The 27,545-nt window shown below is 31.1% G+C and overlaps 1 protein-coding gene across 3 annotated transcripts in view; it reads left to right on the top strand.

The window, feature by feature from the left end:
* Positions 1-27,545, top strand: part of Rcd1 (Reduction in Cnn dots 1) — a 60,498-nt gene that overhangs the window by 14,169 nt on the left and 18,784 nt on the right. For all 3 annotated transcript variants that reach the window (XR_012756535.1, XM_075367140.1, XM_075367141.1), the window contains exons 4-11: positions 588-749; positions 5,812-6,073; positions 7,187-7,342; positions 10,329-10,467; positions 14,117-14,265; positions 19,500-19,648; positions 21,482-21,629; positions 25,087-25,270. Coding sequence is in view for 2 of the 3 variants with exons in the window: in XM_075367140.1 (XP_075223255.1) it covers positions 588-749; positions 5,812-6,073; positions 7,187-7,342; positions 10,329-10,467; positions 14,117-14,265; positions 19,500-19,648; positions 21,482-21,629; positions 25,087-25,270 (1,349 nt within the window). In the remaining variant the exon portion in view is untranslated. The remainder of the gene's footprint in view (positions 1-587; positions 750-5,811; positions 6,074-7,186; positions 7,343-10,328; positions 10,468-14,116; positions 14,266-19,499; positions 19,649-21,481; positions 21,630-25,086; positions 25,271-27,545) is intronic.

The raw sequence follows: 27,545 nt of genomic DNA, 5'->3' as shown, positions 1-27,545 counted from the left end.
TCAGAATTCACGACTAACTATTCACGAATTTCATGACTATTTAAATTCACCATGATTGAGAATTATCAGTTGCAAAACTTAAGGAGTCTTCTATGAATCATAATCATAAATTACTGTTTTTTAAATAGATGTGTAATTTTATTTAAACCACAATTCATATCATGTTTATATATTTCCATGATCATCTTGTTAATTACATAAAATAAAAAAAAATGCTTGTGATTTTATAAAAAAATGCAGGTTCCCTTATACATATTCTTCGTGCACTCTTGATTGTTTTTACTTGATGCATTAATCCACCACAGAAGCTTTTTCATGCTTGTTCATGGTAATATGGAGTTGCAATTTTTTAGCATATGAAAAATGTCATGCCTCACCTTGGGGTTCAGACATTGGTACTCTTCCAGATGCTACCTTTCCACCATGCAGATCGACATTTTTAAACTATTCAATTATACCTTTGAAAACTTTGTACTAAATGAATGGGCTTCATAGGTAATAGGCCTATTTATTTTAGCACCACTTATGTATTTGCATTTATAATTTTTTTTTTACATATTATTTATTTTTTTGCTTATCTTTTGCAGATTACCTGGTGATTCAGTTGATGCTGAATCGGAACTAAATCACCCAGTACCACCATATGATGGAGGAAAGGCTCGTGTTCTAATGGATGAATGTGAGAGGCAGGTTAGCTATGTGAGGCCTGATGATGCAGATGATGTCGACTGGGAGGAACATATTGACAAGTAATTTTTATTTAATATTGTAGAATATGTTAGGTTATTTTTAATTAATATGAATTAATATGTTAGGTTATTTTTTCTGTAAACTTAGCTCTAGTCTCCATCAAAGGCAAATACCCTTGACTCGAGGACTTTGGATTTTCTCTCAGGGTTAGTGTACATTATCTGAAATGAGAAACTTTCTTTGCTCTCTCTCTCTCTCTCTCTCTCTCTCTCTCTCTCATCATGCTAAGTAATGGCAGTAAGATGATTTATTGGTTAGAGGTCAAATATAAAAACATGAGGAAGTATTATTTGTTAGCATAGCTACCTACTGTGTAGATAGCTCTGTCCAGTGGGAGTGTAACAAGAACAGAGATTTAAAGGAGTACAATGAAAGAAAAGTAATTAGGAGTATGTTAGAAAGTGTGGTTCAGAGGGTTGAGAAATCTCAAAGCACACAGAATATAAATAAAAGTGCACCAATAAATTCATAAGGCGCATGCTGAAGGATTACATTGATGGGCTGGATAAAGAATGAGAAAGTAATTTAGGTGGAAATGACATTAGGCCTTACTGATAAAAAAATGAAAAAAAATGGCTGCCAGAGTGAGGATTAGTATCACCAGTATCTAATCCAATCAGAAAGTATCTAATTCTATCACCAGTAGAAGAGGTTACCTTGGAATGCACTAGAGAAATTAAGTTCTTTGTTCCATGGAGGAAAGGAATTTTCAAGAGGAACAACACATTGTTAGAAGAATCTGATGGCAATTAAGGTGTGAGAAAGAGTATGTTGATGTACACAACTTACAGTATTATAAAGTAAGAATATGGTAATTTTATTAAAAAAAACTTAAGTTCTGATGCTTCGTTTTTTTTCATTAGTCATTATTCCATATACTGTAATGATTGTAACTAAAGAGGTTGTGAGCTATCAAAAATATTTTCCTTCTTTACATTAATTGTTTTCAAAAAATTAAGTATTAAGAAATTGGGTATATACGAAAAATGTATTAAAGAAAGTTGATTGCTAATTTTTGACTAGGTTGGTTATTTTTTTATCTTGTTAACTAATTTGATTGGGGTTGTTTCCCCCCTTAAATGTAGATTTGCTTTTATAAGTTGTAATCATATGATATTGATTAAAGAAAAGAAAAAATTATTTTTAAACAATTTTTTTTTAAACTTGCAACATATATGTGTATGTCCATGTATATGTATAAATCATATAAACATTTATATAAATCATATAAACATTGTAATATAAATTTCTTATATTTATATACATATACAGCATATGATGTGCGCACATGGATGGACACACACACACACACACACACACACACACACACACACACACATATTCAGTAGCTCCCATGTAATGGTGAGCTTGAATGATCAGCCTGCATGTCACTGCTTGAATATTGTTTTTTGAAACATTGACACACCTGATTAGTCATCTCTTAGTAGCATAACAATGATGCGTTGTTTATGAAGCAATGTATTTTTATGTGTTTACAGTACTAAAAAAGTTACATTATGTTTTAAATACAAAACAATTGTGTTTATTTTATTTTAGTTTTTCTTTTGTTTTTCCATATAGATAAAGTTCATTCTGTGGTTCCGTCTTTTGGTATGGTGCTTTTGGCGAGTGTCGTGTATTTTGTTAAATAGTCAATTAATGTATGATACGATATTTTGTAAAATGTTTTTATCATGGTTTATAGTTCAAACTTTTTGAAATAGTTCATTAACGTGTGATAGTTATAGCTGAATTTAAGTCTATCATGAAAGGTAATAAATTTTGAAGACAGGCGTGCAAAATTGTAAACATGTATGATTTCATGAAGAAAAAATCTTTAGCTGTAGGAAAATTAAAAAATGACAAGTATTTAATTGCTATACAGAAGTATGAAGAGAACTACAGCTGCCTATGGCATTTCCAGGACTCATGGTCAAAGCCTAAGAAAAGAAAAAAATAGAACGTCTTCGATCCTAGGGGTCAGAATGTTCATTCATCCCCTCAAAAAGTAAAAAAATTTCTAAACCAATTACTGGATTAGATGATTTTGATAAAGTCGTGGTTAGGTGAATTGTGAATGAATTTCACTCAAAGATAGGGAAGCTGCCAACAAGTAACAAGCTCTGTAAAGGATTGAAAATTAAAATTAATTTTAATGGCAGTGAAACTAGCTTTAAGAGGAATTTTTAAAGAATTAGGTTTTAGGTTCATTAGGTAAAAACAGAAAATGAAAGGAAAATTTTAATTGAAAAACATGGTATTTGGCAAAAAAAGATTTCATATTTTCAAGTAGTTGATTGGTGATTTTAGAAAATGTAACTAGGCTATCATATACTACTTAGATGAGTCCTATGTTTTATCATCTCATTCAGTGGCAAAATCATGGGCTGACAGTGCTGCAGGACTTCATTTACCAATAAATAAAGGTGAACACTAAATTATAATTTATGCCAAAAGTGAAATGGGCTTTATCCAAATGCAATGTTAACTTTGACAGCCAAATCAAAAAGTGGTGATTAACATGTTAACATAAATACTAAAAATTATTTGAAATGGGCTGAAGAAAAATTAGTTCCTAACCTTCCTCCTGAGTGTAGTAGTTATTGACAGTGCTCCATATCATAATATCCTTTCTGAAAAACTTTGTGACATCAAGCAATTCAGTGCACAGTTCAGAATTAGCTGACTGCATTTCATTTCAAAATTGTTGCATTCATTTGTTAAGATATAACAGTTATTTGGTAAGGGGGATTACTGAGAGCGAGGAACATCTTTTTACGTTGGGTAGTAATCATCACCACTCCAAGCTCAATGTTGTATGGCAGCGACTGTACATATACAAGGCGTAATTTGAAAGAATTAAGACAGATGTCAGTCACCACTGCTCAATTGGAGGGGGTAGGTTTGCCCTGCAGATATAGAAGGGGAAACTTGTTTTGATCTTGAAACATCTTGAAAAGATCAGTGATCAGTGATATCTTTATTCAATATCTTTATTCTTTATCCTAGTGAGTGAAGATGTGTTTTAAGTTCTCAGTGGATTATTGATTTCACAAAATTAATGAAATCGGAATAATGTGTTTGTGTCAAATTTTGTAGTTTAAAAACCAGGAATGAGTTTCAGAGACTTAAAACACCTTTTAGGGATAAATGTCTGAGCTGGTCACATGTTTTATCTGGTTCAACAGATTAAAAGATGACCAAAAATCAGTTGAAGATGACCGCTGGTCCAAGTCGGCCTTCCATTTCAAAAACCAATGAAAACATTATGAAAGTTCACCATTAGTCACTCTGACTTACAATTAGAGAAATAGCTGATGAATTGAATTTTGGTTTATATGTGGTTCAGTCAATTTTAACTGAAGATTTGAATGTGCATTGAGTGTCCTCGAAAATCATTCCGAAATTGTTGTTAGACCAGGAGAAACAACACAGACTTGAGGTGTCCTGAGAACTGATTAATCAGGCTATAACTGACCCAGGCTTGTTAAATAGGGTAATTACAGGTGACAGATCACGGGTTTATTGGTATGATCCAAAAAAAAAGGCACTAGCAGTGGAAGGGTCCAAGTTCACCACACCAAAAATAAGTCAGTGTGAAAACAATATTAGTGGTTTTCTTTGATTCTATGCATATTGTACATCATGAATTTGTTCCTAATGGGCAGAAAGTTAATCACGAATACCACGACAATGCACCACAGCCTATCATGTTTTCTTGATCATGAAATTTTTAACCAAATTCCTGTGCTTCGCAACCTCCATATTCCACTGATTTAGCACCTGCTGACTTTTGTTCATTTCCTAAATAGGAATTTTTACTGAAATCGAACCAATTTGACTCAATTGAAGACATCAAGACAAATACAGAGAGGTTCTTAGTACTCTCAAGAAAGAAAATTTTCAGGGATGCTTCCAAACATGTAAACACTGTTGGAGTTAGTGTGTTCAGTCAGAAGGGAACTACTTTGAAGGAATCCATCGTAATAGCTTGTAAGTACTGACATTTTGAAATTACACGTCCAGTCTACAACATTACTGGCCCAGTCCAGTTCACAGTACAACCCTGTATACATATACAGGTGATTCACTAAGATAGTAATAAACTTTCAGGACATGTTCTACTAGTGAAAATAAATAAAAAAGTTCATATAAACATAGGTTCAGAAACATTTATTTTACATTAGTGAGTGTTTGCTGACAAAAGAGTGCTGCCCTAATTTTTGTGTCTTTGGTAAAATTAAGTCTGATTGTAATTTTAGTGGTTTTTTCTGAAACCTGACCTGAAAAAAAATATGTCTCTAAACCATTTTTAGTAATCTTCAAGAAATCTGGGGTGAAACCAAAATATTGAGGCCAAAAACATACATTTTATGTTTGGCGTAAAATAACAGTTATTTAAATACATAAAAGTTTAAACAAAGCTTCTAGACAATTTGATTTTGAGTAAAATGGTAAGAATAATGTCTACAGACATTAAATGAAAAACAGGAATTTTGAAGTTATTAAAAAACAGAACATACGTAAAGGTGACAAATTTTAACTAGGTATTAAATAAAACAAAATTCTCAATATTACAGAACAAAAGAATTAAATATTTAAAAAAAATAATAATCAGTTATTAAGAAAAAAATCAAATAAAACAATTTATTAGACATCTTTAAAGTTAATTAAAAATGAATTTTATCTAAATTTGTTTGAAATAATATTTCATAAGTTGGCATACTAACAGGTGATTCTTACAATTAAGTTTTTTGATAAGTTGCATTTGAACAGCAATAAACATTTAAATAAATGAATGTAATAGTGCGTATATTGGTTTCAAGACAAAATATGGTGAAACACATTTAAAAGTAAAAAAATCTGTGCCACTAAAACACATTAAAACTAGGAATGTGTTCTCTGTACACAAACACCAATTCATAAAAATCTACTTCTAAAATAGATTGCTAATTCAAAAGTTGTAGTTTACCATTTGCACATAACCATTAAACATAATTTATATCTATTATCTGTTAATGTTTTGTTCTGTTTTTCTTTCATGTGCTGTCTCCTTTTCAGAACTACCTGGACACCTGGTGAACTTCGTTTATTTAGTAAAGTAGTTAGAATATTAAATTCTGATAGATTATCTAGATTAACATATAAAGGCCATTGGAATGAGCCAGTAATGAGAAGAATCACAGTCGATAAGTCTGCTAGAAGATTTCGTCAGGCGATGTCATTAGTTGACTGGGATGTTGATATGATTCAATGGTTACATTGTCTATTAATGGAAAATTTAAGCTCCTGTTATTTAGCTGCATATTTTGATATTCTTCAGGTAATTAATTACATTAATGTGTATAATTTATGTTTTTTTTAATTAAATTAATACTCATTACCAAACTATCTAATTACTGAATTTGGCCAGTTTCACAAGTTGGCATTGTCAATTTTATGTATGTGAGCATTTGTACATAAGTGCGGAATATTCCATTGCTCTATGTTGCTTGTGAGAAAACTAACTTTAGTTACAGACATTTTTGTTAATGTCATACACTAAAAAAGTATACTGGTCAAAATTTGTGAGGTTGTAACCAGTCTCTTTTCCACCTCGGAAAAATTCATACTGATAATCTTTCAAAGGAAAGTTGCTTTCAGGTATTGTTCTTTCTGTCTTATGACAAGTTTGTTAAAATTCATCCTGTGCTTTGTAAATTTACCTGAAACAGAACAAAATTTAGATTTTTTTTTTAAATAAAGAAGAAAATGGCTTATATGTTAATGAGAATAAATAAAATGATGGGTTTCTTCAGTTTTGAATGAAATGAGATTATAAAATAATAACAATAATAAAATGAAATTGTAACAATCTATGTGTAAAACTTTTACCAATTTCTAATAAATGCATATATGTGTGACGCAAGTGCACTATTATGAATAGCTAGTTTGTATTCGTATAACACGCAAGCATATATGTCACTTTTAAATTATACTACTTAATCATATCATATACTAATTAGACATTGTTGTGGTAGAGAGTGAATATGCAATCTGCTGGTATTTTTTTTTTCTTACGTATAGTCATGAATTTTTTGTTATTTAATGTAAAATGGTTATATTGTATTCATTAGATACCATACATATCCATGTACAGTACATTTGTATAAGTATAAATAAGAAAAGCACATATAAATATTAAAATAGATAAATTTTACAAAGAAAGTTAATACATAATATATATATAAACTATATACTTAAAAAATTATCTCAGTAATTATTAACCTGTATCACTTTAATCAATTTCCTAAGATATTCTCCATTTTCACTATTCTCTATCCCTGAATAAAAATTTTTGATTAAATTATATACTATAGCTAAATGTATTTATTTCTAAGGTTTTTTTATCTAAAGATTTTTGTATTTTATTTATATTGCCCTTATTTGGTTTCAGACATTAAAATCAAAGATACCTCAGTTAATTGATAGGATGATTACAGTGCCACCTTCTATGTTGGGTCGCTCAGCACAGGCTGTTAATGATACTTTAAATCTTTTAGTGAAGAGGCCGTGGGACCCTGCTAATCTTGGTTTTACACAACAGAGATCGGTGAGTCAGTGACAATATTTGAATTTTTAATTGGACATTTTTAAATTTATTTATCTTTTACTTTTACTCTATGTATTTAATAGTAACATTTTTTGTCTCATGTCAGGTACATTTTTATGTTCTAGTATTGTTACAATAGTTGTATTAATTATCAGTTTTATCAGTACTTTCTTGGATATTTAAAACAACATTTACAATCATAATCTCTACATAGTTATATGTAAAACAATATTACCCTAAAATAAGTAATTAGTTTTTATACTAAGATAAAAATTATTTTAAAAAACCCGATTACTCTGATTGTATTAATATAATGTAACTGGATTATATTAATATTACAATTATTATTAGATTAATATTAGAGTATTAATATAAATATGTTTAGTTAATAAATAAAAGGTTGATGGATTGTTAAAAAAAAAATCTGAAATAATGAACAGGCCAGGCCAGAAAAAATGTTTTTAAGGAAGAGAAAGAGTAATGAAAGCATTTTGATCTGACCTTCAGATTGTTCAAAGACATAAAGATAAATGGAAAGGATTATGATGAGATAGAGTTATATCATTGATGGTATGAAATTAGATATGTCTCTCACTTTAAATTTAATACAGAAATGCTTGATTTTATCACAGAAATAAATTGATTATCTGTTGCAATGGATTTTTTATAAATTGCAGAGCTGAAGGTACTCTAATTTTATTACAGAGTATAATTTTGCTAATGTTAATTATAAACTGCATGAAAGGCGGAGTTCAATCTGTACCTGGATGGTAGTTGGTTTGGGATGAATTCACTGCTTGTCTGAAGTTTGTAAGTCCAAGATTACAAAAGGATGATTTGTGAAATGAACTCAGCCAAAATTCGAGGCAGTATAGTTCATTATTGTATATGGAGTATTACATAGGTATAGACGTCTGTACCCACTTTGTTGAATGTAGTGGAACTAATCATCTTGGATGGTCACAGTTATTGTTTCTCAAACCTGCATGTGCATGAGCTTTGTAGTTATAGTGCAGTATGTTTTTCCATTGCCAGTATATTATATTTTGTGGAAAAACTTATTTTTATTTTTAATTAAGTAAAACCAGTATTGAATTTGGTGTTTCAGAGGTGTCCTGTATTTTTAATAGAAACATGAAATGTTTCCTTTGCGACTTTCAACCAGTCGTAAAGGTTTTCATTCCCAGTTGATGAGTCTAAAGTAGATAAATGTATCAGAAATATGGGCCAGAGTACACAAAGGAATGGTTATGTTTTAATTTGATGCTAAGTGATCAAATTAATATTTTATATCATTTATAAATAAAATGTTTGTATAGCGCATGGTAATTGCATTATTGTAGGTGACATTAAAAAAAAATATTTTTTGAAAATTATTAACTGACCGCAGACATAAAACATTTTGTGTTGAGTGTAGAAAATTCAAGAATGCAAAAAATGGTTCAGTTTATTTTTGATATTCCATTTTCTTCTTTTTCTGGATATACGTAATAGTTACTGTTCCAAGAAAATTAGTATAGAAGCATTTTCAAAGGAAGGTTGTGAGAAATGAGATGAAAATGCCAAAGAGGATAAAAATTTGGTAAAATGTTGTAGCATAAGATGTAACAATAGGTAAATAAAAGAGAAAAAAGCAAGATATTGGTGGCATTCAGGAAAGAAATAGAACAATGAAGAAAGCTAAAACCACAAGACAAAAGTTCTCGAAGTGGTAAAACGTTTTAAATATTTGGGTAGTAAGCTGGCAGAGAACTAGAAGATTAGTGAAGAGATAGGAAGAATAGTAGATACTGATCAAATTTTTATCACTGCAAGAGAACTAGTATAGAGTAAGGAAATTCCAAAAAAAATTATTCAAAATATCGGATATATTTCATCGCAATTTGGACAATTTACAGAGGTTTGGTTATAAAAAAACCAGAGAAAAACTACAGTGAGAATGAAATTTCTAAGAAGCATTTAGATAAGACAAAGAGCTATGTAAGAAATGTTGGACTCTCACTATTAGAGAAACTGTGTTGGAGAGGGCAGGGAAACAAGACTAAAATAATATGGGCATGTTAAGAGAATGAAGAAAGAAAGAACAACTTTGAAAATGTTGAGGTGAATGAGACCAAGGATCAAGTGGTTAGATGAAGTTAACAGATATAAGTAGGAGTGTAGAGACCACAGAATTATGGAGGAGTGATATGGGATGGCAGTCTGTGATCCTCGCTCAACCCTAGTATCAGATAGTATCAGTAAAGAAAGAATCAGATAAGGGGAAGAAAGAGAAGATAGTCACTTTATTATTAGCCATTTTTTTTTAGCTTCCAGGACCAATGTTAGGTATTACTTAAGAGGATGAGATGAAATGACAATTTTGTAATATGTGAAAATGCCATGCCTGACTGGGATTCAAACCCAAGACCTCTGGATGAAAGGCCGAGACATTACTACTTGCACCACAGAGGCCAGCTATTAGCTACATTGCTGAATAATGTTTAGACAATTGATTGTGGTTATTTTGAACCATAGTAATGTAAGTGGAGTCCATGAAGATGTTATTCCAGCTTCAAAATTTTATTTTAATTGCTTTGTTTTTTCCTTGAAAAAATCAAAAAGCAATGAGAGATAAGTTACTTCCTTGCTTGGCTCCTTGACTTTCCTTGTATAATGTATTTGATTTTTATATAATTTATAAATAACTAATCCTCTCTATTTCAACTCCACTTTTTGCATGAAATCTTAAACATTCAATTTCATTTTGCATTTTTAACTGCTTTTTCAATCAATTAGTGCCATGGAGATAGCTTTGTTTTTTCAGCCTTAAAAGTATTTGCTTCTGGTGTTTCTAAACACTCCTGAAACAAAATCGGTCTTCATCTAGTAAACTTTTCATCTCTTATTTTATAAATTTTGGTTTATTAAATATTAATAATAAGTAATTATTTTAATTTTGATAAGAATAATTAATGCTCTGTATAATTCTGATTTAATATTACAGCGTAAATTGCCTGGCGGTCCTCTTATTGTGATGGTGCCCTATGGCCAGGGTCCTGGTTTCACATCTAACTCCAGGCCGCATCATTGGTTGACATATTTATCTACAATTGGCACTCTAATATCTGTCATTCCACCTCCTGGTAATTGCTGTTGATGTTTACTTTTATTATAGTTTTTAATTATGGTAAAACCTTTGGTTAGAAAATTCAAAGAATCACTGAGAAGAATTTGAAAAAATGAATTTCAAATTATTATGTTTAGTTAATTGAATTTTTTCCTAGATTTCCAGAAAGCAACTTTCAATGCATAAAGACTATTTAAGTGCGATCAGATTTTAAACTCTTATATTATGCTATAGCAATTAATTAGTGAAAAAAAGTTAATTATACTTTTGACATAAATTACATACTCTGATGTACATTATTGTCTTATTTTAACAACAGTATGGTGTTAGTTGTCACTGTATTTTTTTCCAATCGACTTTTGTTTTGTCAGTTTCTATTTAACTGCATGATCTGACAAGTAACACATATGACAAGCTACAAGTTCATGTGCAACACTAAAAAGGGATGCTGTTACCTTTGGGCCCTAACAAGAAAACTGCCTAAGATATCTTTACAAGAATGTCAAGCAGTTGATCATTTCACACATTTTTTCTAAATCTCAATCAGTTAAAACTTTTCTATTGAAATTTTCAATAGAAAATAGAAGGCAAAAGGCCTTTAGAATTACAGGCAGTATGGTTCAGAATTTTTATGAGGGTTTGTAGACTAACTCTGGTGGGATCACACCTCCTTAAAGTGCTTTAAATATTTAAAAAAAAATCACTTGATGTATGTATCTTATGTAATATTAGGGGTAAAGTATCTTTTTAAAAAGCTGAATTATGTGCTGTTATTGGAATCCAAAATATGTTGAACCTGTATAGAATGTAGTACTATAACTTTTTAATATTTAACTTAACCATTACAATTTTGCTAATGAAAAATCAATCAATGATTTAGGGAAATCATAAAAATTAACAAAAGTGAAGATTCGTTCTCAGGAAAAAAAATTTATTTATGTCAGGATTCAAACATTCTTCTAATTTGTTTTTTTAGGAACCCCTGCACCCGCATCCACCATAAATTTTAGATTATGTAGCGTTATTGATTCTTTTCATATTGGCAATAGAAATTCCCCATCTGCTTTATTTTTTACATTATTATTACTTATTTATGCTTTACTTAATTGACACATCAAGGTGTCACATTTAAAGTGCAATTCTTACAAACTGTTAATTAGTTGTATATTAAACTGAAATGAAAAATGTTCTATATTTCAGTTTTGTAGAATTAATAGAACTATAACTTCTGTTAAAATTTGATGTTCTTTAGAATTAATAGAACTATAACTTCTGTTAAAATTTGATGTTCTTTAATTTAAATTAATTTGCAAGTGTTATCTCGTTGAGTTTATGTTATAAATAAATGAAGTTTATTAACTTGTCATCAAGACAAAGGTTAAATAGGTTTGTTTTATTGTATCAAAAGTTAGAATTTTAAATAAGCTAATTTTTTTTCTAATTTCTTCATAATGGTTCTTTTTAATGCTCTGTTCTCATTAAGTTCAAACTGATGTCAGAACTAATGGTATACTGGTTGATGCGACAAATAAAATGTTCAGATTTTTTGCAACCATGTCAGTCATGGTAATAGTTTTAATTTTCCTTTAAATAAGGAAACCCTTTATACTATCATTATAATTAGGTTTAGTTTCTGCTCAGACATATATATTTCAATTTTTAATTTGTTCTTTCTTTTAATTTTTCTTTTACACATTAATTATTGAAATAAGAAACTTTTTCTTATTTGTATTTTTAGTGATGATTTATTTTTAATATTCTTCATGATTTTTAAAAAAATTTTTTTTTTATGTTCTTTTATGGCTATTTCTTAAGCAACAAAAAAAATTCATGTTGTTTATCTGTGCCTTGTTAATCTTGTTTCCCTGGTTTGCTAGTGGCCAGTAACTTACTTGATTGTTCACCCTGTAAAATAGAGAATTAAATACTTAGGAAAATTAACCATCCTAGATATATAAAATAATGTTCACTCAGTTATAAAAGTTTACTGGTGCTAGTTTGTTAGGTTATTAAGAACGATTTGCTAATAAATGAAATGGGTCAGCATGAGTTGTTTAAAGCAGTCAACTTTCAACTAAAAACAATTTATATTAATAAAAATTTAACTAGCAGTATATCTATGCTTTTGAAGTTTCATCAATAAATCACTGATGCTAACGGTTACTATAAATTATTGTCACCATGAATTGCACACATTTTTCTGATCACTTACAAACTTCTTTTTTATATTATAATTATTTTTATCATGATAAATTTTCTTGGGATTATTTCTTTTAAACAGTTTAGATACGACATAATCATGTTTACATATAAAGTTGCATAGGAATAGGTGACCTAAATAAACATTTTGCTGAAATTGATTTTTATGGCCATTCAACATACACTTTTCATTAGCCATTTCTTAAAATACTACTTTACTTATTACAATTATTCATGAGTTTGCATTCTTGCAGATTGATTTTTATGGCCATTCAACATACACTTTTCATTAGCCATTTCTTAAAATACTACTTTACTTATTACAATCATTCATGAGTTTGCATTCTTGCAGTTCTCAGTACGAATTCATTGTAACTCACTGCAACATGAGTTTGATTCAGTTTATTCTCAAATTGTAGCCTTCTACTCATTAATGCCACATGGAAGATCAGAAAACTCTTAGGTTTTTAAAAAAGAAATTGCATTTTAAAAGATCTGGTGATCTCACTGGCCTATAATGTTTCTCTTCTAGAACAAGATGTGGTTTCCATCCAAATGTGATCTCATAAAGTGGTAACTACTATTCTTACACTATGGATTGTATTTCTGTCCAGCTGAAACTATGTGGTACACTTTATCCTTGAGAAATATTACTGTACTGAAGTCACAGTAATTGCATGACCATCATCATATCAAAAGAAGTTAATGGTCTTCAATTTCCCTTTAATGATATTGTCATTTTATCACTTTTTCCGTGTGTAACTAGTGTAAAATGCAAAAATTCTCTGCAGTGCAGTAATGAAGGTTTACTCAGTACATCCATTTAGATGATAGCAGATTTCATCAGATATCTAACAATTTTTCAGAAAATAGTTGTTTTTTGCCAAAAACTGTTCGGAAAAAATAGCTTTTCGATTGGAAATGTGAGTTCAATTTCTGTGCTACCTGAAACTTCTATGAATGATAGCATAGTATTAAGGTTGATATTCTGTCCAAATTATAATGAGACAGCCGTAATGATACAGCATTCATTGTTCAAAACATTGTACTCTGCATCAGTGAGGTTCTGACTGCTAGATAGTTTCTAGTATTCAAATATTTTTTATTGATATAAATAATATCAATAAAAAATATTCTACATATCTTTAACTTTAAAAAAAAAAAAAATTAAAATTAACATGATCAATTCATGTCTGTATTATTTGAGCTGATTGAACCAAATCATGAAACTAAAGTGAACTGGATGAAATTTTTGTTATGTGGCTTATAAAATGCTTTTACCATAAATAAATCAATTATGAACACCCAGTTAATGGTCCATTATAACTAAGTGGTAATTACTGGGGAATAAAGTAACAGTATTGCCCACTCAAACTATGAATCAAATAAAAATTCAGAATGAACTCAAAATTTCCTTAGACCAATAAATTTCTATATCATTTTTTTTTGCATAATTTTTATGTCAGGTACAATCAATGCGAAGACTACAATAAGCAGTTGTCTTGACCAGCTAGTTGCATCTACTAGATCAAAAATAACTGAATTAAGAGCAGATTATCCTGGAAGAGCTATTATACTGGTTGGAATGTACTCTGGTGCTATATTAGCATGCCAGGTTGGTCTCTCTTTTATGATAGTTTTTGCTTGTATTAGTTTATTAATTATGTTTATTTACATTTTGTATGTGTATGTTTTGCTTGCCATGTATTGGCTAAGTTTCAGTAATTCTTGATTGATTTTCCAGAAATTAATAAACATTTAGTTGTATTAACTTTAAAATAGAGAATAATTAAATATAAAAAAAATATAATTTTATATATATATATATATATAAAACAACTTCACCAAAACACAATAACAGATGAAACCTAAAAAAACTAATGCCAGTAGTCGACTTTCACAGGATCCCACATCATCAGTCAGACAAATATTAAAAAACTTAAAATTTAAAAAACATAAAACACCATTAATTACCACAGAATATGAACAACACCAACTCCCCTGCCATCACCAGAGTATATACATATGTATTTATTTGCTATTTACAGTAAAGGTTTCTTTGTTTTTCTATATACTTGTAATTTAAATTTAAAAACTTACAAAGTATCTGTAGTTTTTCTATTCCATTATTATTGAAATAAACTTCTTGCTAGTTTATCAGCTGCTCAGTGACAGCTTCATTAAATATTATCACTTTTATAATTATTGCTGCTAAAAAAAATTTGTAGTATAAGGAGAAAGTAAAAATAATTGTGGAGGTAGCTCAGGACTATATGATGATTCAGAAGCCAATTGTTTGATGTAGTTCACTAGTTGCTACTACCAGGTGTGAACGAGTGATATGAAATATGTGAAACTGAATGGTTTCATTAGACAGTCTGTGACATTTGTTTTGTGTAATATAGGCAGTTAGGTGTTTCACAGTAAATCTGTGAAGTTTTTTGTTGCTCTGCTTATCATAAAAAAAAAAAAAAAAAAAACATTAAAAGGTCTTAACAGTTGTTAGTTTCAGAAGATGTTTTTAAAAAATTTCTTCAGAATGTGTTCAGAGTCTCCTTGATTATTTTCAGGAAAGACCATGAAATCTGAGGAAGGATGTATCTCTGTAAAATCCATAATATAGTATAGTCTATTCTGTTAAACTTCATTGTTGTTTTTTTCTTCATATCAGTCAAAATAGAGGGTAACATTCACATTTGGCAAGATTTTCAATTTTTTTTTTGCACAATTTAAATGTTCAGGAAAGTAGTAAAAATATATTTACTGTTACAAAACTTGACTCAGACTGAGCCACTATGTAGGAAGGTTTACTTGGAAGGAGGTACCTGGATAGCCTAATATGCTCTATAATAGGTTTTTAACATTCTTTACTTTCTTCATGGCCATGATACTTTTCCATTTCTTTTTAACCAATTTTAGTTATAATTATGACTTAAGATACCTGAATACTCAAGTTAAAAATTTTATAATTTTCTTTTTCTCCAATTGAACATAGAAGCCTCAAAATTATCATTTTGTCTAGCTTTTTTTATTGGCCTTTTCTGTATTTTATTTTAAAATTTGAATTTTGATACGTTTAATGTAACATGTTTTAACATTTTGACTGTTTAGAAATCAACTACATTTCACTTTTTAAGAGGAATGTTAAAAAAACTTTACCTCTGTCTCAGAAAGTTTTTACTGTAAGTTGAAACTGCCAGTGGGAGAGCTGGGACTGCTTTGATGCTATTGGATGTGCACGTATGTTTAAATCAGGATTTAAAAGTTTTTTGTGTTTATGACATGTTTTAAAGGCATGTCTGACGTAAATTATATTGGTTCATTTAAATTGTTTTCTTTATCTGTTCTGGTGTATCTTTCAAATAAAAACAACATTTGAAGAAACAGATTAAATTATACTCACTCTCAGAACATACAAACAACAAAGGTCCTTCAAAACCTGTTTTAAGACACCAGATCCACATTCAGCTGCACTAGAACACTCCCTGCTCCCAGAGGCAGCCTCTGACAGTGCTTAATATACAGGCTGTCCAACCTAAAAGAGGCCCCATATCCTAGTTAAGTCTATAAATAATATTGTATTGGTAAACATTTACATAATTTATAGAAGGTGTTGAAAATGATCTCCATCCACTTCTATGCATTTAACAAACATTTGACCTTGTTCCTGGCTACTCTTGTTAGCTATACCTGTCTATTTCTTGGACAGCATTGGTAATGTTAGCCTTCAATTCCTTTAGGGTGTATGGATTGGATCTTTAAACAATTTTTTATAAGAAACTCCACAGAAAGAAGTCTGGGCTAGTCAGATCAGTGGATCTTGGTGGCTGTAATCCTTTAGAAATGATTCTTCTACCTAAAAAATCCTGTAGCATCTCCATAGTAAAGCAAGCTGTATGGCAAGTGGTGCTGCCAGCAATCATTCTCATCCTCTTGCTGTAAGGCTATGAACTGTTTAGATAATTTTCTTGGCAGACGGCAGTATTTGCAAGGGACCTGTTATTTGTTGCTGTGAAACCGCAAACCATTTGCCTATTTTTTGTGGGTATAGGGGAAATTCAAAGAAAATTGGCAGGTTTTCAGTACTCCAGGCCGGTGATTCTGACTATAACATATCCACCAGGGGAAACCATGCTTCACCTGTAAAGAACTAGTTCTAAAATGCCAATATTGTTTCTAATGAAGCTGTTTAACCATTGACAGTAGTGAACCCTTTTAATATAATCAGCATAACTTAGCTCAGAGAATACCTTCACTTGGCATGGATACATTGTAGCATTCTTCTCATGACAGTGCGGGCTGAACTTTTGAATTATTCTTTTCCCGGCTTAGTCACAGCAAAGATTTATGAGATCTTGTAACTGCCACTTTAATGTCCTGTACAACCTGTGTCATTAAAACTGACCTGAGCACGTTTCTGATCTAACACTGAACCTATTTCATGAAATTTTTTTAACTAACTTCTGAACAAAATTGTTCACCGGTGCTTCCTTTGCAAATTTCTCCCTTAACTTTTGCTGACACACAACATAAGGTTTCGACTCTAAATAAGTTCCCATCATGAATACATGTTCTTTTACATTTAATCACATTTTAACAAAAAACACATGATTACAGAACTTTGTTTAAAACCCAGTGCTCAACACACTGGCAATACTCAAATTTGCAGGCAATAATAGTCCTCCCCACTCCAGCTTCATTCATAGCAACAGCTTCCACATTATTTTACCCATCTCACACCAATATATGCATTTAAAAAAAAATATACACTTAATGTAAACTACTGAGTGATGGGGGGACCTCTTTTAAGTTGAACACTGTATTGTAAAAACTTTCTCAAGACTGGTTGTTTTTATTACTTTTTCTTTGTCTTAACTTGATCTTTAATAAAGTGAACTGTAGTCTGTTTTTTATTATAATCAACCTGTTTAATTTTCAGATCTCTGTAACACATTGTCTTATTATTTGCCTTTCAAACTTTCATAAATTCCTCATGTTAATATGTTGTGTTAAATTGCACATACTTTTAAAATGTTAATTCTGGATCTTTTCTGGTATCTGCTAATCTTCCTTATAAATATTTTCTAATAACATTTAAATCACTTAATTCTTTGTAGCATTCATTAGTTTGTTAATTACCAAATCGGTCAGTGAAACCATTGAATTTTACAAAAATTTAATCTAGGTGACTGTTTTGATAGTTAACAATCATCATTGATAAAGACTGGAGAAAGCATAAATGAAAAAAGACGAAATAATGTACAGTATTAACAAATAAGCAGCACTTGAAAACACTCTAAAAGAAGCATTTGTTACATGTTCCCGTAATAAGAGTAAAAGCACAAACAACTGTTCCGGGCAGTCCCAATAGAAAGGACAAATCCAGCTAATTGTATCCAAACTGCTAAAATCTCCCTGATCAGACTGCCTATAACTCCCAGTATGGTGTAGTTCTCTCTTGCTCCTTTTTTAAATAGTGTTCATAAGTATTGTTTATTTATCATTTAATTTCTTTTATTATTATTTCTTTTTTTCTTGATTGTTTATTAAATCTATTTTTTAATTTTCTTAGATTTATTTTTTCCCTTCATATCCACAGATTGTTCAACAATTGAAACAATCAAGATTTAGATTTTAAGTAATGTATTTTTAAATAGTTTGTGAGCAGTTTGAATTTGATAATTATTCAAGATATTTAGTTAAAGAAAGAATTGCTGCCTGTTAATATTGCAGATATCATCATCATCATCATGCAGAAGTTAAGTAACTAATATAATCAGTAAATAAATTTTTACATTTATTTTGAACCTTAATTCTTAAATTCTTTAAACAAGATAGGAAGCTGTGGAACAACTCAAGAAAGCTTTGCATGAAGTCAGAAGAAATGAACTTGACATGCCTCATGTGGGATTGGCATTCCACAAATGACTGTTTGGCATGTATTATGTAAACAGTTGTACTTGAATCCATACAAACTAACCTTGTTTCAACACATTACAGATGACAGCGTAGTTGCTTGGCTGCAGTTTTGTGTGGAAATGGTGGATAGAATTGCAGACAATGATATATTTTTAGACAATATAATTTTTAGCGATGAGTCAACATTTCACATCAGCAGCGAAATAAACATCCATAACTGCCGAAAATGGGGTAGTGAAAACCCTCATGAAAAGTTGCAACACATTCATGAGAGCCCTAAGGTAAATATTTTTTGTCCCTTAAGCAAACAAAGACTACTATTCTTCTTCAACTATAAATATTATTTTTGTAGATACACTTCAAAATTTTCTAATTCCTCAATTAGATGAAGATGACCAAGATAGACTTCATTACTATCAGTAAGACAAGGGCACCACCTCACTACTGCCTAGAAGTCCATGATGTTTTTGATACTTGATTTGGATCGATCATGAAGGTCCATTGCACAGCCACCTCGCTCCACGGATTTGATTGCATTCGATTTTTTGTTGAACTAAGAATTCAAATTAACACTGCAGCTGCAGAGGTAACACCTGACTTGCTCTCTACAGTCAGGAATGAAATCAACTTCAGGTAGGATGTATGATGCATTACAAATGGAAGCTATATTGAACCAAAGTGAATGTTTGGTGACAAACTTGATGTGCTTTTCTGTGAAATAAGATCTCAACTAAATCTGTAAATTATCTATCTCAATAATTTTTATATGCTTTTAAAGTTGTGCAGTCTCTTTTGAATCGCCCGGTACATTACAACTTCTGATGAGGTGTATAAAAAGCACCCCCAACATTTTGGGGGTAAAAAATTATAAAGCACAAGGGATTAAGGATTTGGTAATACCATAATTATTGTTATTTTTTTTTTTTTTAGGTAGCTCTTGTTGAAAATGTTACTGCAGTTGTATGCCTTGGATTTCCTTTGTATTCAGTTGATGATAAAAGAGGTCAACCAGATGATTCTATACTGGATTTGCAAGTACCAATCATATTTGTGATTGGACAAAATGCTTCTTTGTCTAGGTATGTTACTGTTATTATTATTTATGGATGAAATATTATTCTTTATCTTTTTAAATGTAAAAAAATCAGTTTTTTGATTTTAGATCATTTTAATTAATGGAGAAAAGCATATTATATGTATAAGCTAGTTTTAGTGTTCAAATGAGTCATCAAAGGGTTAAAAAATTATTATTTCATGAAGAAAAAAATTATTATTTTTAATAATTCCTGTTATCTGTAATCAAGACCTACTTACTGGTCTAACCACTTAAATTTCAAATGTAAATATGTTTAACTAATTTATGTAAATAATCGTCATAGTATAATCTGATAGATTTAGGTTGATACATCCTGAACAGAAGTTTAAAAGTGTGCACATTTCTGTTATACGAGGGTCATTCAATAAGTCCTTAGAAAAAGATAGAAAAACAAATTATTTTGTGTAGATTTTTTTTAATTTTTCAACATAATCTCCTTTTAACTCTCTCTACACACTTTTCCAAGCATTTCTCCAACTTTTTAAGCTGTCCAAAAAGTAGGATTTCAGAAGGTCCTCAAATAAGCAAGTGTTTGGATGAGATGACCTCCCTGTTCGTCATGAACCATTGCCCACCGACCCATTTTTTCAAGGTTGGGAAATTAAATAAAAATCACTGGGGGCCAAATTCGGTGAATATGGTGGATGTTGTAATAATTCAGTCTTAAATTCCATAATTTTGGCCATCGAAACTGCGCAGGTGTGCACCCGTGCATTGTCTTGATGGAAGAGGATCTTTTTCTTTTTCAAATGAAGATTTTTTTTCTTGATTTCTTTGCTTAACCTTTTGATCCTTTGCCTCTGGAGTGTAGTAGTATATCTATGTTTCGTCCACAGTTACGTATCGATGCAGAAACTCATCAGGATTGCGATGGAAAAGTGCCAAAACAGCCTCAAAGTCAACCACACAATTGCATTTATTCTCCACTGAGAGCAAACACGGCACCAATCTTGTCAAAATTATTTTCACAGCTTATTTTTTGTGCAAAATTAATGTTGTACCTTGCGATATGCTTATGGCCTCAACTATTTTGCGCTCTTTGATTCATCGATTGCTCAAAACCATTAAATTTTGTCAGTTTTTTCAGAGGTGGTCACTTCCATTGGTCATCACAAACGATGTTCATTTTTTGTGGATGTATGGCCGTGTTTAAACTCATTTACCCAATTGTAAACAGTTGCAAACATAGGAGCAGATGTGCAATGAACTTCATCCAACTCAGCTTTGATCCCTTTTGGTATTAAGCCTTTTAAATATAAGTGTTCAATCACCACTCGAAACTCAATTTTTTCCATTTTTCTAAATAAACAATAGCTTGTTGCTTCAGTCGACTGTGACAATGAAACCACGTGATGGATACAGCTGAAACTTTAACTGCACTCTAGGGACAAATTACGCTTACCAAAAGTAAACCGTTTTCGATTCTATGAGCACCAACTCCTGGATTTTCTAAGGACTTATTGAACGACCCTCGTATATACAATTTGAAAAGGCTCTTTTTTTCAATAATAAAATATAACGCAGCATTGCCTTTTAATATAGTAATACTGAATAGAAATTCACAACTGCCTCCATATCACCACGGTAAGGAGATTTAAAAAAAAAGAAAAAAAAATTACTGTACATAGATAACTTACATGTTTTTTTTTTCGTTTTTTTTTATAATTGGCAACTAAAGATATAATTTAAATAATATAAAAGTGCTTTCAAGGTTTGTCTAATTAATTTGACGGTTAACATTTTTCATTTAATATTAACAACATTTAACATTATAGATATGATATGTTTTATATTTTCAATGATTATGTTGTTACAGTGTTGAAGAAATGGAGGATATGAGGGAGCAGATGCATGTTGAGACAGGTCTTGTTGTAGTTGGTGGTGCTGATGACCAGCTACGTATTAGCAAAGCAAAAAAGATGAAGGAGGGCGTCACACAAAGTATGGTCGACAGATGCATTCTGGTAATCATTTCAAAATAATTTTTTTTTATAATTCAAAATAATTTTAATAATTAAGTAGGCTTATCTATTATATATTGTGAATAATATTTATAGTTTTGTTATTGAGAAAAAACAACTGTCTTTGTGGTGTAAGTTAATCCAAGTAAAATTTTAATTGAGGAGAACTTAAGATAAGTAGGAGAGGATGGAAATTTAAGGAAATAAGAATGTTAAAATCAAATTGGTTTGATATTAAGACATGAAGATGCAGTTAATAAGTAATAGAGGTTAAAAACCATGAAGGAAGAGAAACATTGGAATCTATAAAACAGATAATATGAATGTAATATATATATATATATATATATATTGAGGTTTAAAGATTACTATAGAACAGAAAGAAATAAAGAATAGTGATCAAAAAGTCAACTGATGAAACTGACTGTTTGATTAATAATAAAATCAATGTGATTTTATTAAAATACAAATTGTTAATGCCTTTTTTATTTTCTCTTTTCTTAAAAACGAATAATTTTAGAAACAAGAAATAAGACATTAAAAAAACTATTTTTAATTTTTTTTTGGTACTTTCATTTCCTAAAATGTATGCATAAATAAGCACTTATATATTTTCCCTAATTGGTTTTATAGGTTATAAGTCTGATGACTTTGCTGAATATACCAGAATCTGTATAACATGCCTGAGGATCAACTCAGTGCTCCGTGTCTTGTCCAGTAGCTGCATAATTAGCCTACTGACTGATGTGCTTATTAAATAAAGCCTTGTCTTCTGAAAAACAACTGTAGGGCCAGAAAAAATATTAATACATTTCCTGTTTGTTTTAAGACTTATAAAATTGAAATATTTGGTTCTGCAAAATAGAACTGGTTTAGGATAGTATACAGTACTTAATCATTTTTTCCTCACGTTGTAAGTTATCTTCTCAAATTTAGGTAAATAGTAAGTACTGCCTTATAAAAGGTGTTGCAACCCAGAATTCAGTAGCGTACCTCACAGAGGAATTCATCCTGACCCCACAGAGGAAGACATTTTCCAACCACCCCCTCCCTACCTAGCCCTGTTGGGCTTTACTAGAGACCATCTTATAAACCTTGGCATATGATATCTCGCAGTCGTCCCGGCCTAGGATGCCACCAATGCGAATGCCACAAGTGAACAGTATAACTATTACCAAAAAAACAAAACACATCTCTAAATATCTCATAGTCTCAAGCAAGACTGAAAACTATAATCTTTGAAGGAACTGAATCACCTACCTACCAAATGGGGAAATCCACCCAACCATGCGCAAATCAAACATAATTGGAAGTATACCATGTGTGTAATGACCAACAGGGGAGTCATCCCACCGGCCTGCCAAGATGTAGATCCCTGGTTTTCAATTTCCCATATACGTTACAAACATCCTGTTTGGAAATATAACTTCCTTGTTCTACGGCAAGAATAGTTATCAGCTTAATGCCAGTGCAGACTGCCTCCTGCGACACAGTCGTGTAACCGCCGACAACAGCCAACAGAAGGAGATGCTGGGGTCTCAAAAGAATGCTCCTATAACACCTAAAGATCATTCAATGAGCCTAGACAGGTGCAGCATATAACATAATAGCCTCACTGACACTCTTGTAGAGAATACGCATGGTACGGAAATTCAACTCCCAATCGGGATGGATAACTCTACGAATTCCAAAAAAGGCAGCAACAGCCCTCTTGGCAACATATTGAAGGTGTTCCTTGAATCTAAAATTCTCATCAAGGATTACACCCAAGTATTTCTGACTAAAAGCATAGCTAATGGGAAGGACGGCCATTGAAACCCATGCTCGGTGTGAATTTGCCAGCCAATCTTTCAACATCATCGTGGTTCTTTCTGGACTAAAAATTATCTAATGCTGGAGACTCCACAACCTGAGGATCTCATATGCACGGGCACGAGTTCTATTTCGTTCCGTGAATGCCCCTCAACCAGCAGTAGCCCACCATCCACATAAGCAATAATGTGACAACCACTAGGCATTCTCAGCCATAACATAAAATTGAACTTAATTATCCAAAGGAGACTCAATTCACTGCCTTGTGGGCACCCTTTGGATAGGGTCTTCCCTACTTCTGAGCTGCCATCATTTCATTCCACGTTTCTGCATTTGAAACAAGGCAGGGCCACCATAAGTTATTAAAAGCTCTGGATATATCCAGAAAAACACCTACACACATTGGAGGAAGCAATGTTCATCATCTTCAATATGGCATCCTCCGTGCTCTTGCCAGGTCGGAAGCCACATTGGCTGTCCATCAATAAGTGCTCAGTAGTTAACCTACTAATAAAACACAGATACAAAACTTTCTCAAAAACCTTTCCAATTACAGACAAGAGTGTCAAAGGCCGATAAGAAGAACTAATAGTAGGATCCTTGTCATCACCTTTAAAAGCAATATCAATTGTACATGCTTCCAACATGCAGGGAAATATCCAGCAGAAAGCATCCTATTAAAAGCCTTAGTTAGGGGACTGAGAATCACAGGCAACAAGTGAACATGGAGTTCTACTGTGATACAATCATATCTGGGAGCTTTATGTCGTGCCATACTACAGATCACCTGATAAACCTCTGCCTCGGTAATCTCAAGAGACTGTACCTCAGGATGGAACTCAGTGATTTCTCGCCGGACATGTTGGTGATACAAAGTCTTACCAGCCTCAGTGTTATCAGGAAGCAAATCATTTAATACAATGTGGAGGACACGATCTTTGTCCATCACAACACCATCCTGAGTCGAAAGGGCTGATAAAGAACTTCCTACACTTATGTCCAAGGACTCTGTACACAACATCCCAAGGGCTCTTATTACACATTACCATATCTTTTTCTCTGGTGATTTTTTAAAAATGCTCTGCATTATGATAATCCTCATGCCTTTAGAAAGTGAAAACTGACAAAAAAAATGAAACTAGAAAAATTACATATGGTTATATTACAAAAGATATACATAAAAATGCTGATAAGAATGTAGGATTAGAAGCAGTTTTAGACATTTTAAATAATTGCTATAAAATTTTACTCTAAAAATTACAAAAAAAAATCCATTTCAAAATTAAATGTAATTTAATTTTCAAGAATATTCTATTATTTTGTTCTCTATTTCACTCTTTAAGTAATTTGAATAATTAGTTGGGTAAAATCATCATCATAAAGTTCATCAATTAATTATATTTGTTTAATTATATAATTTCAAATTAGTGATAGATTACATTAAGGTTCAGTGATTTTTATGCTATCTTTGTAAAAGTTTTTTTTTTAATTGTTTGTAAAAATTATGGTGTATGCTTATATACGCCTTTTGATGAAGATATACAAAAATAATAGTATGTAAAATTATCCAAATGATATTTGAATAGTTATGATTATTATGAATATTCTATTATTGAAATTATGATTCTATTTAAATGCAATTTTACAGGATGAGGTAAGTGATTTCCTCGGAAGTGTTCTTATGACACCTTACATTCCTGCTCGACCTCCACCTCCTCAGCACTCTTCGTATTCAGAGCCGAGACGTATTCCGTTAAAATTTTTTGATCGTAAACGGAAGTCTTCAGATCCAAAAACCGATTCTGATGTTCCTCACCAGCCAGCCAAAAGAGGTATGTTGGTTTTGTTTGTTTCAAAATTTTAAAATAATGCTTTGGTATGCCTTATCAGATCAATACATAACTGTTGACTGTATCTAATACTTGTAGACCTTCATTACTTTGTGAAAGGATTTTGTCATATTCTGGTTTGATGTAATTTAGTAAATGTACTTCAGGTACTAATCTGACATATTTCCTGTACATTCAGTATTTTTTTATGTTAATGCATCTATTCCTGTTCACTGACAAAAATTGTCAGTGCTTTGTCAGTTTACTGGCTCCAAAGCTGTACATGAATCTAACTGATGTAGTTAAATTATTAAATAATAATGAAAAAGGGTAAAGTAATTAAAATTGAAATATAAATTAGATATATAAAAACCTATAAAATATTCTTCATGGGTATGAAGAAAATCAATGTTGTTACAGTGAAGTTTGAAAAAATGTTGGATTCATAAACAGCAGAATCTAATTGGGCCATTATTTTACACTCTTAACCTTTTAGCTAGTAGTATGTTTAAATAAAATAGTTCAAATTTCTAGCTTTTGGAACATGACATTTTCACTGCACAGTAATGTATAACGTCTGTTAATCAATAGATCATGAATCATTTTTATATATTGTTTATATATGTAATATTTTTTATTTGTTATAATACTGTGTAAGTTCAACATTACTTACAGTAGTGCAGTTTTTAGCACACCATAAATTTTATATTGAACTATTCTTGTCCAAGAGTGAGATTACTTTATTTGCTATTACATAAAGTTAAGATTGTTAATGAAGACTGAATACTTCTAATAAGATACTACTGATTAACATTTCATGAATTGCTTTTGCTTGAAGACATTAACTTATGAGTAAAGATCACTGAAATTATTTTTTGATCTTCAACTGCGTAATCAATTCCTGATATGATATTATTCATTTGCTTGTAAATGTTTGCCATGAGGAATAATTCTTGTACAGTAACCAAATGTCATCAGTACTAAGTTTTTGATATTTATCATGTACAACAGTTTAAATAAAAGAAAAATTGTTAATTCTCTTTGAATTTCTCTGTAACATCATTGTTAATAGTATCAAGCGCTCTGCGCTGATGTGAAAAAATCTGAATAATTTGTTAAACTTCTCACTAAATATGAGAAAAATATAACTATTTACTAAAAAAAATTTAATTTTTATTTCTTTTAAAACCAGTATAAATTTGACATAATTTGCTAAATAATTACATTACACAAACATTAATTTAGTAACTTGCTAATGTTGGTGTACCAAATAACAAACAAAGATTATTCTAATTCTGTAAAAAAAATGTTATTTTTTCCCCATTTTAACATTTTATTAGGTAGTTTTTAAGCATTAATGAAATAGACTGCAATTTCTGGTAGTGGGGGGGGGGGGGTAGTTCAATAGAATACAAGCCATTAGATTACTTACTGATCAATTTATTGATTTTTATTATCTTAAATTTGTTTTTAGAAAAATTGTCACAGACTGAAAAGTTATCATAGAAATTATACCTCATTTTTGACATTGCTGATATATTTTTGTCTTATACAAGGTCTGTAAATAAAGTAATGAGACTAGTTCAGAAAAACTTTTTATTTACAGTCCAATTATACATGGACTCTATCATCTTCGAAATAGTTCCCTTGGGATGCCACGCAACGCTTCAAAGGGTTTTCCCACTCTTCTTAGCAGTGTTGGAACTAAGAAACCGGAATATTCTTCAGATGGTCAGTTACATTTTTGTTTTATGTTTTCTATTATTCCAAAATGGGTGTCCTTTAAGTTGTTTTTTTCAAGTTGGAAACAGGAAAAAGTTGCAGGGACTCAAGTCAGGTGAATAAGGTGTTGAGGAACTACAGGAATGTTTTTCTTTGCCAAAAACTCATTAATTGAGAGTGCTGTGTGACAAGGTGCATTGTCATGATGCAGCATCCAGTTGTATTAAATGGCTGGTCTCACGCAGGCAACTCTTTTCTGCAGTCTTTCAAGAATTTCTTGGTAAACTTATTGATTTACAGTCTGTCCTGAAGGCAAAAACTCCTTATGGATAATGCCATTACTATCAAAGAAACAAATTAGCATGGTTTTGATTTTTGATTGCTCATTTTCGCTTTTTGGGTCATGGTGAGTTTGAAGTGTGTCACTCCTTGCTCTGGTTTTTGTTTCTGGGTTGTACTCAAATATTCTAGATTCATCACCAGTAATAACATTTTTTAGAAAATCAGGATCAGTTTCAATTTGCCCTAGAAGATCGTGACGCACTTCCACTCTGTT

This window comes from Lycorma delicatula, chromosome 5 (assembly GCF_047948215.1).
Source record: "Lycorma delicatula isolate Av1 chromosome 5, ASM4794821v1, whole genome shotgun sequence".
Lineage (NCBI taxonomy): Eukaryota > Metazoa > Arthropoda > Insecta > Hemiptera > Fulgoridae > Lycorma > Lycorma delicatula.
Note: the sequence above shows the minus strand (reverse complement) of the source record. Positions and strands in the feature narration are given on the sequence as shown.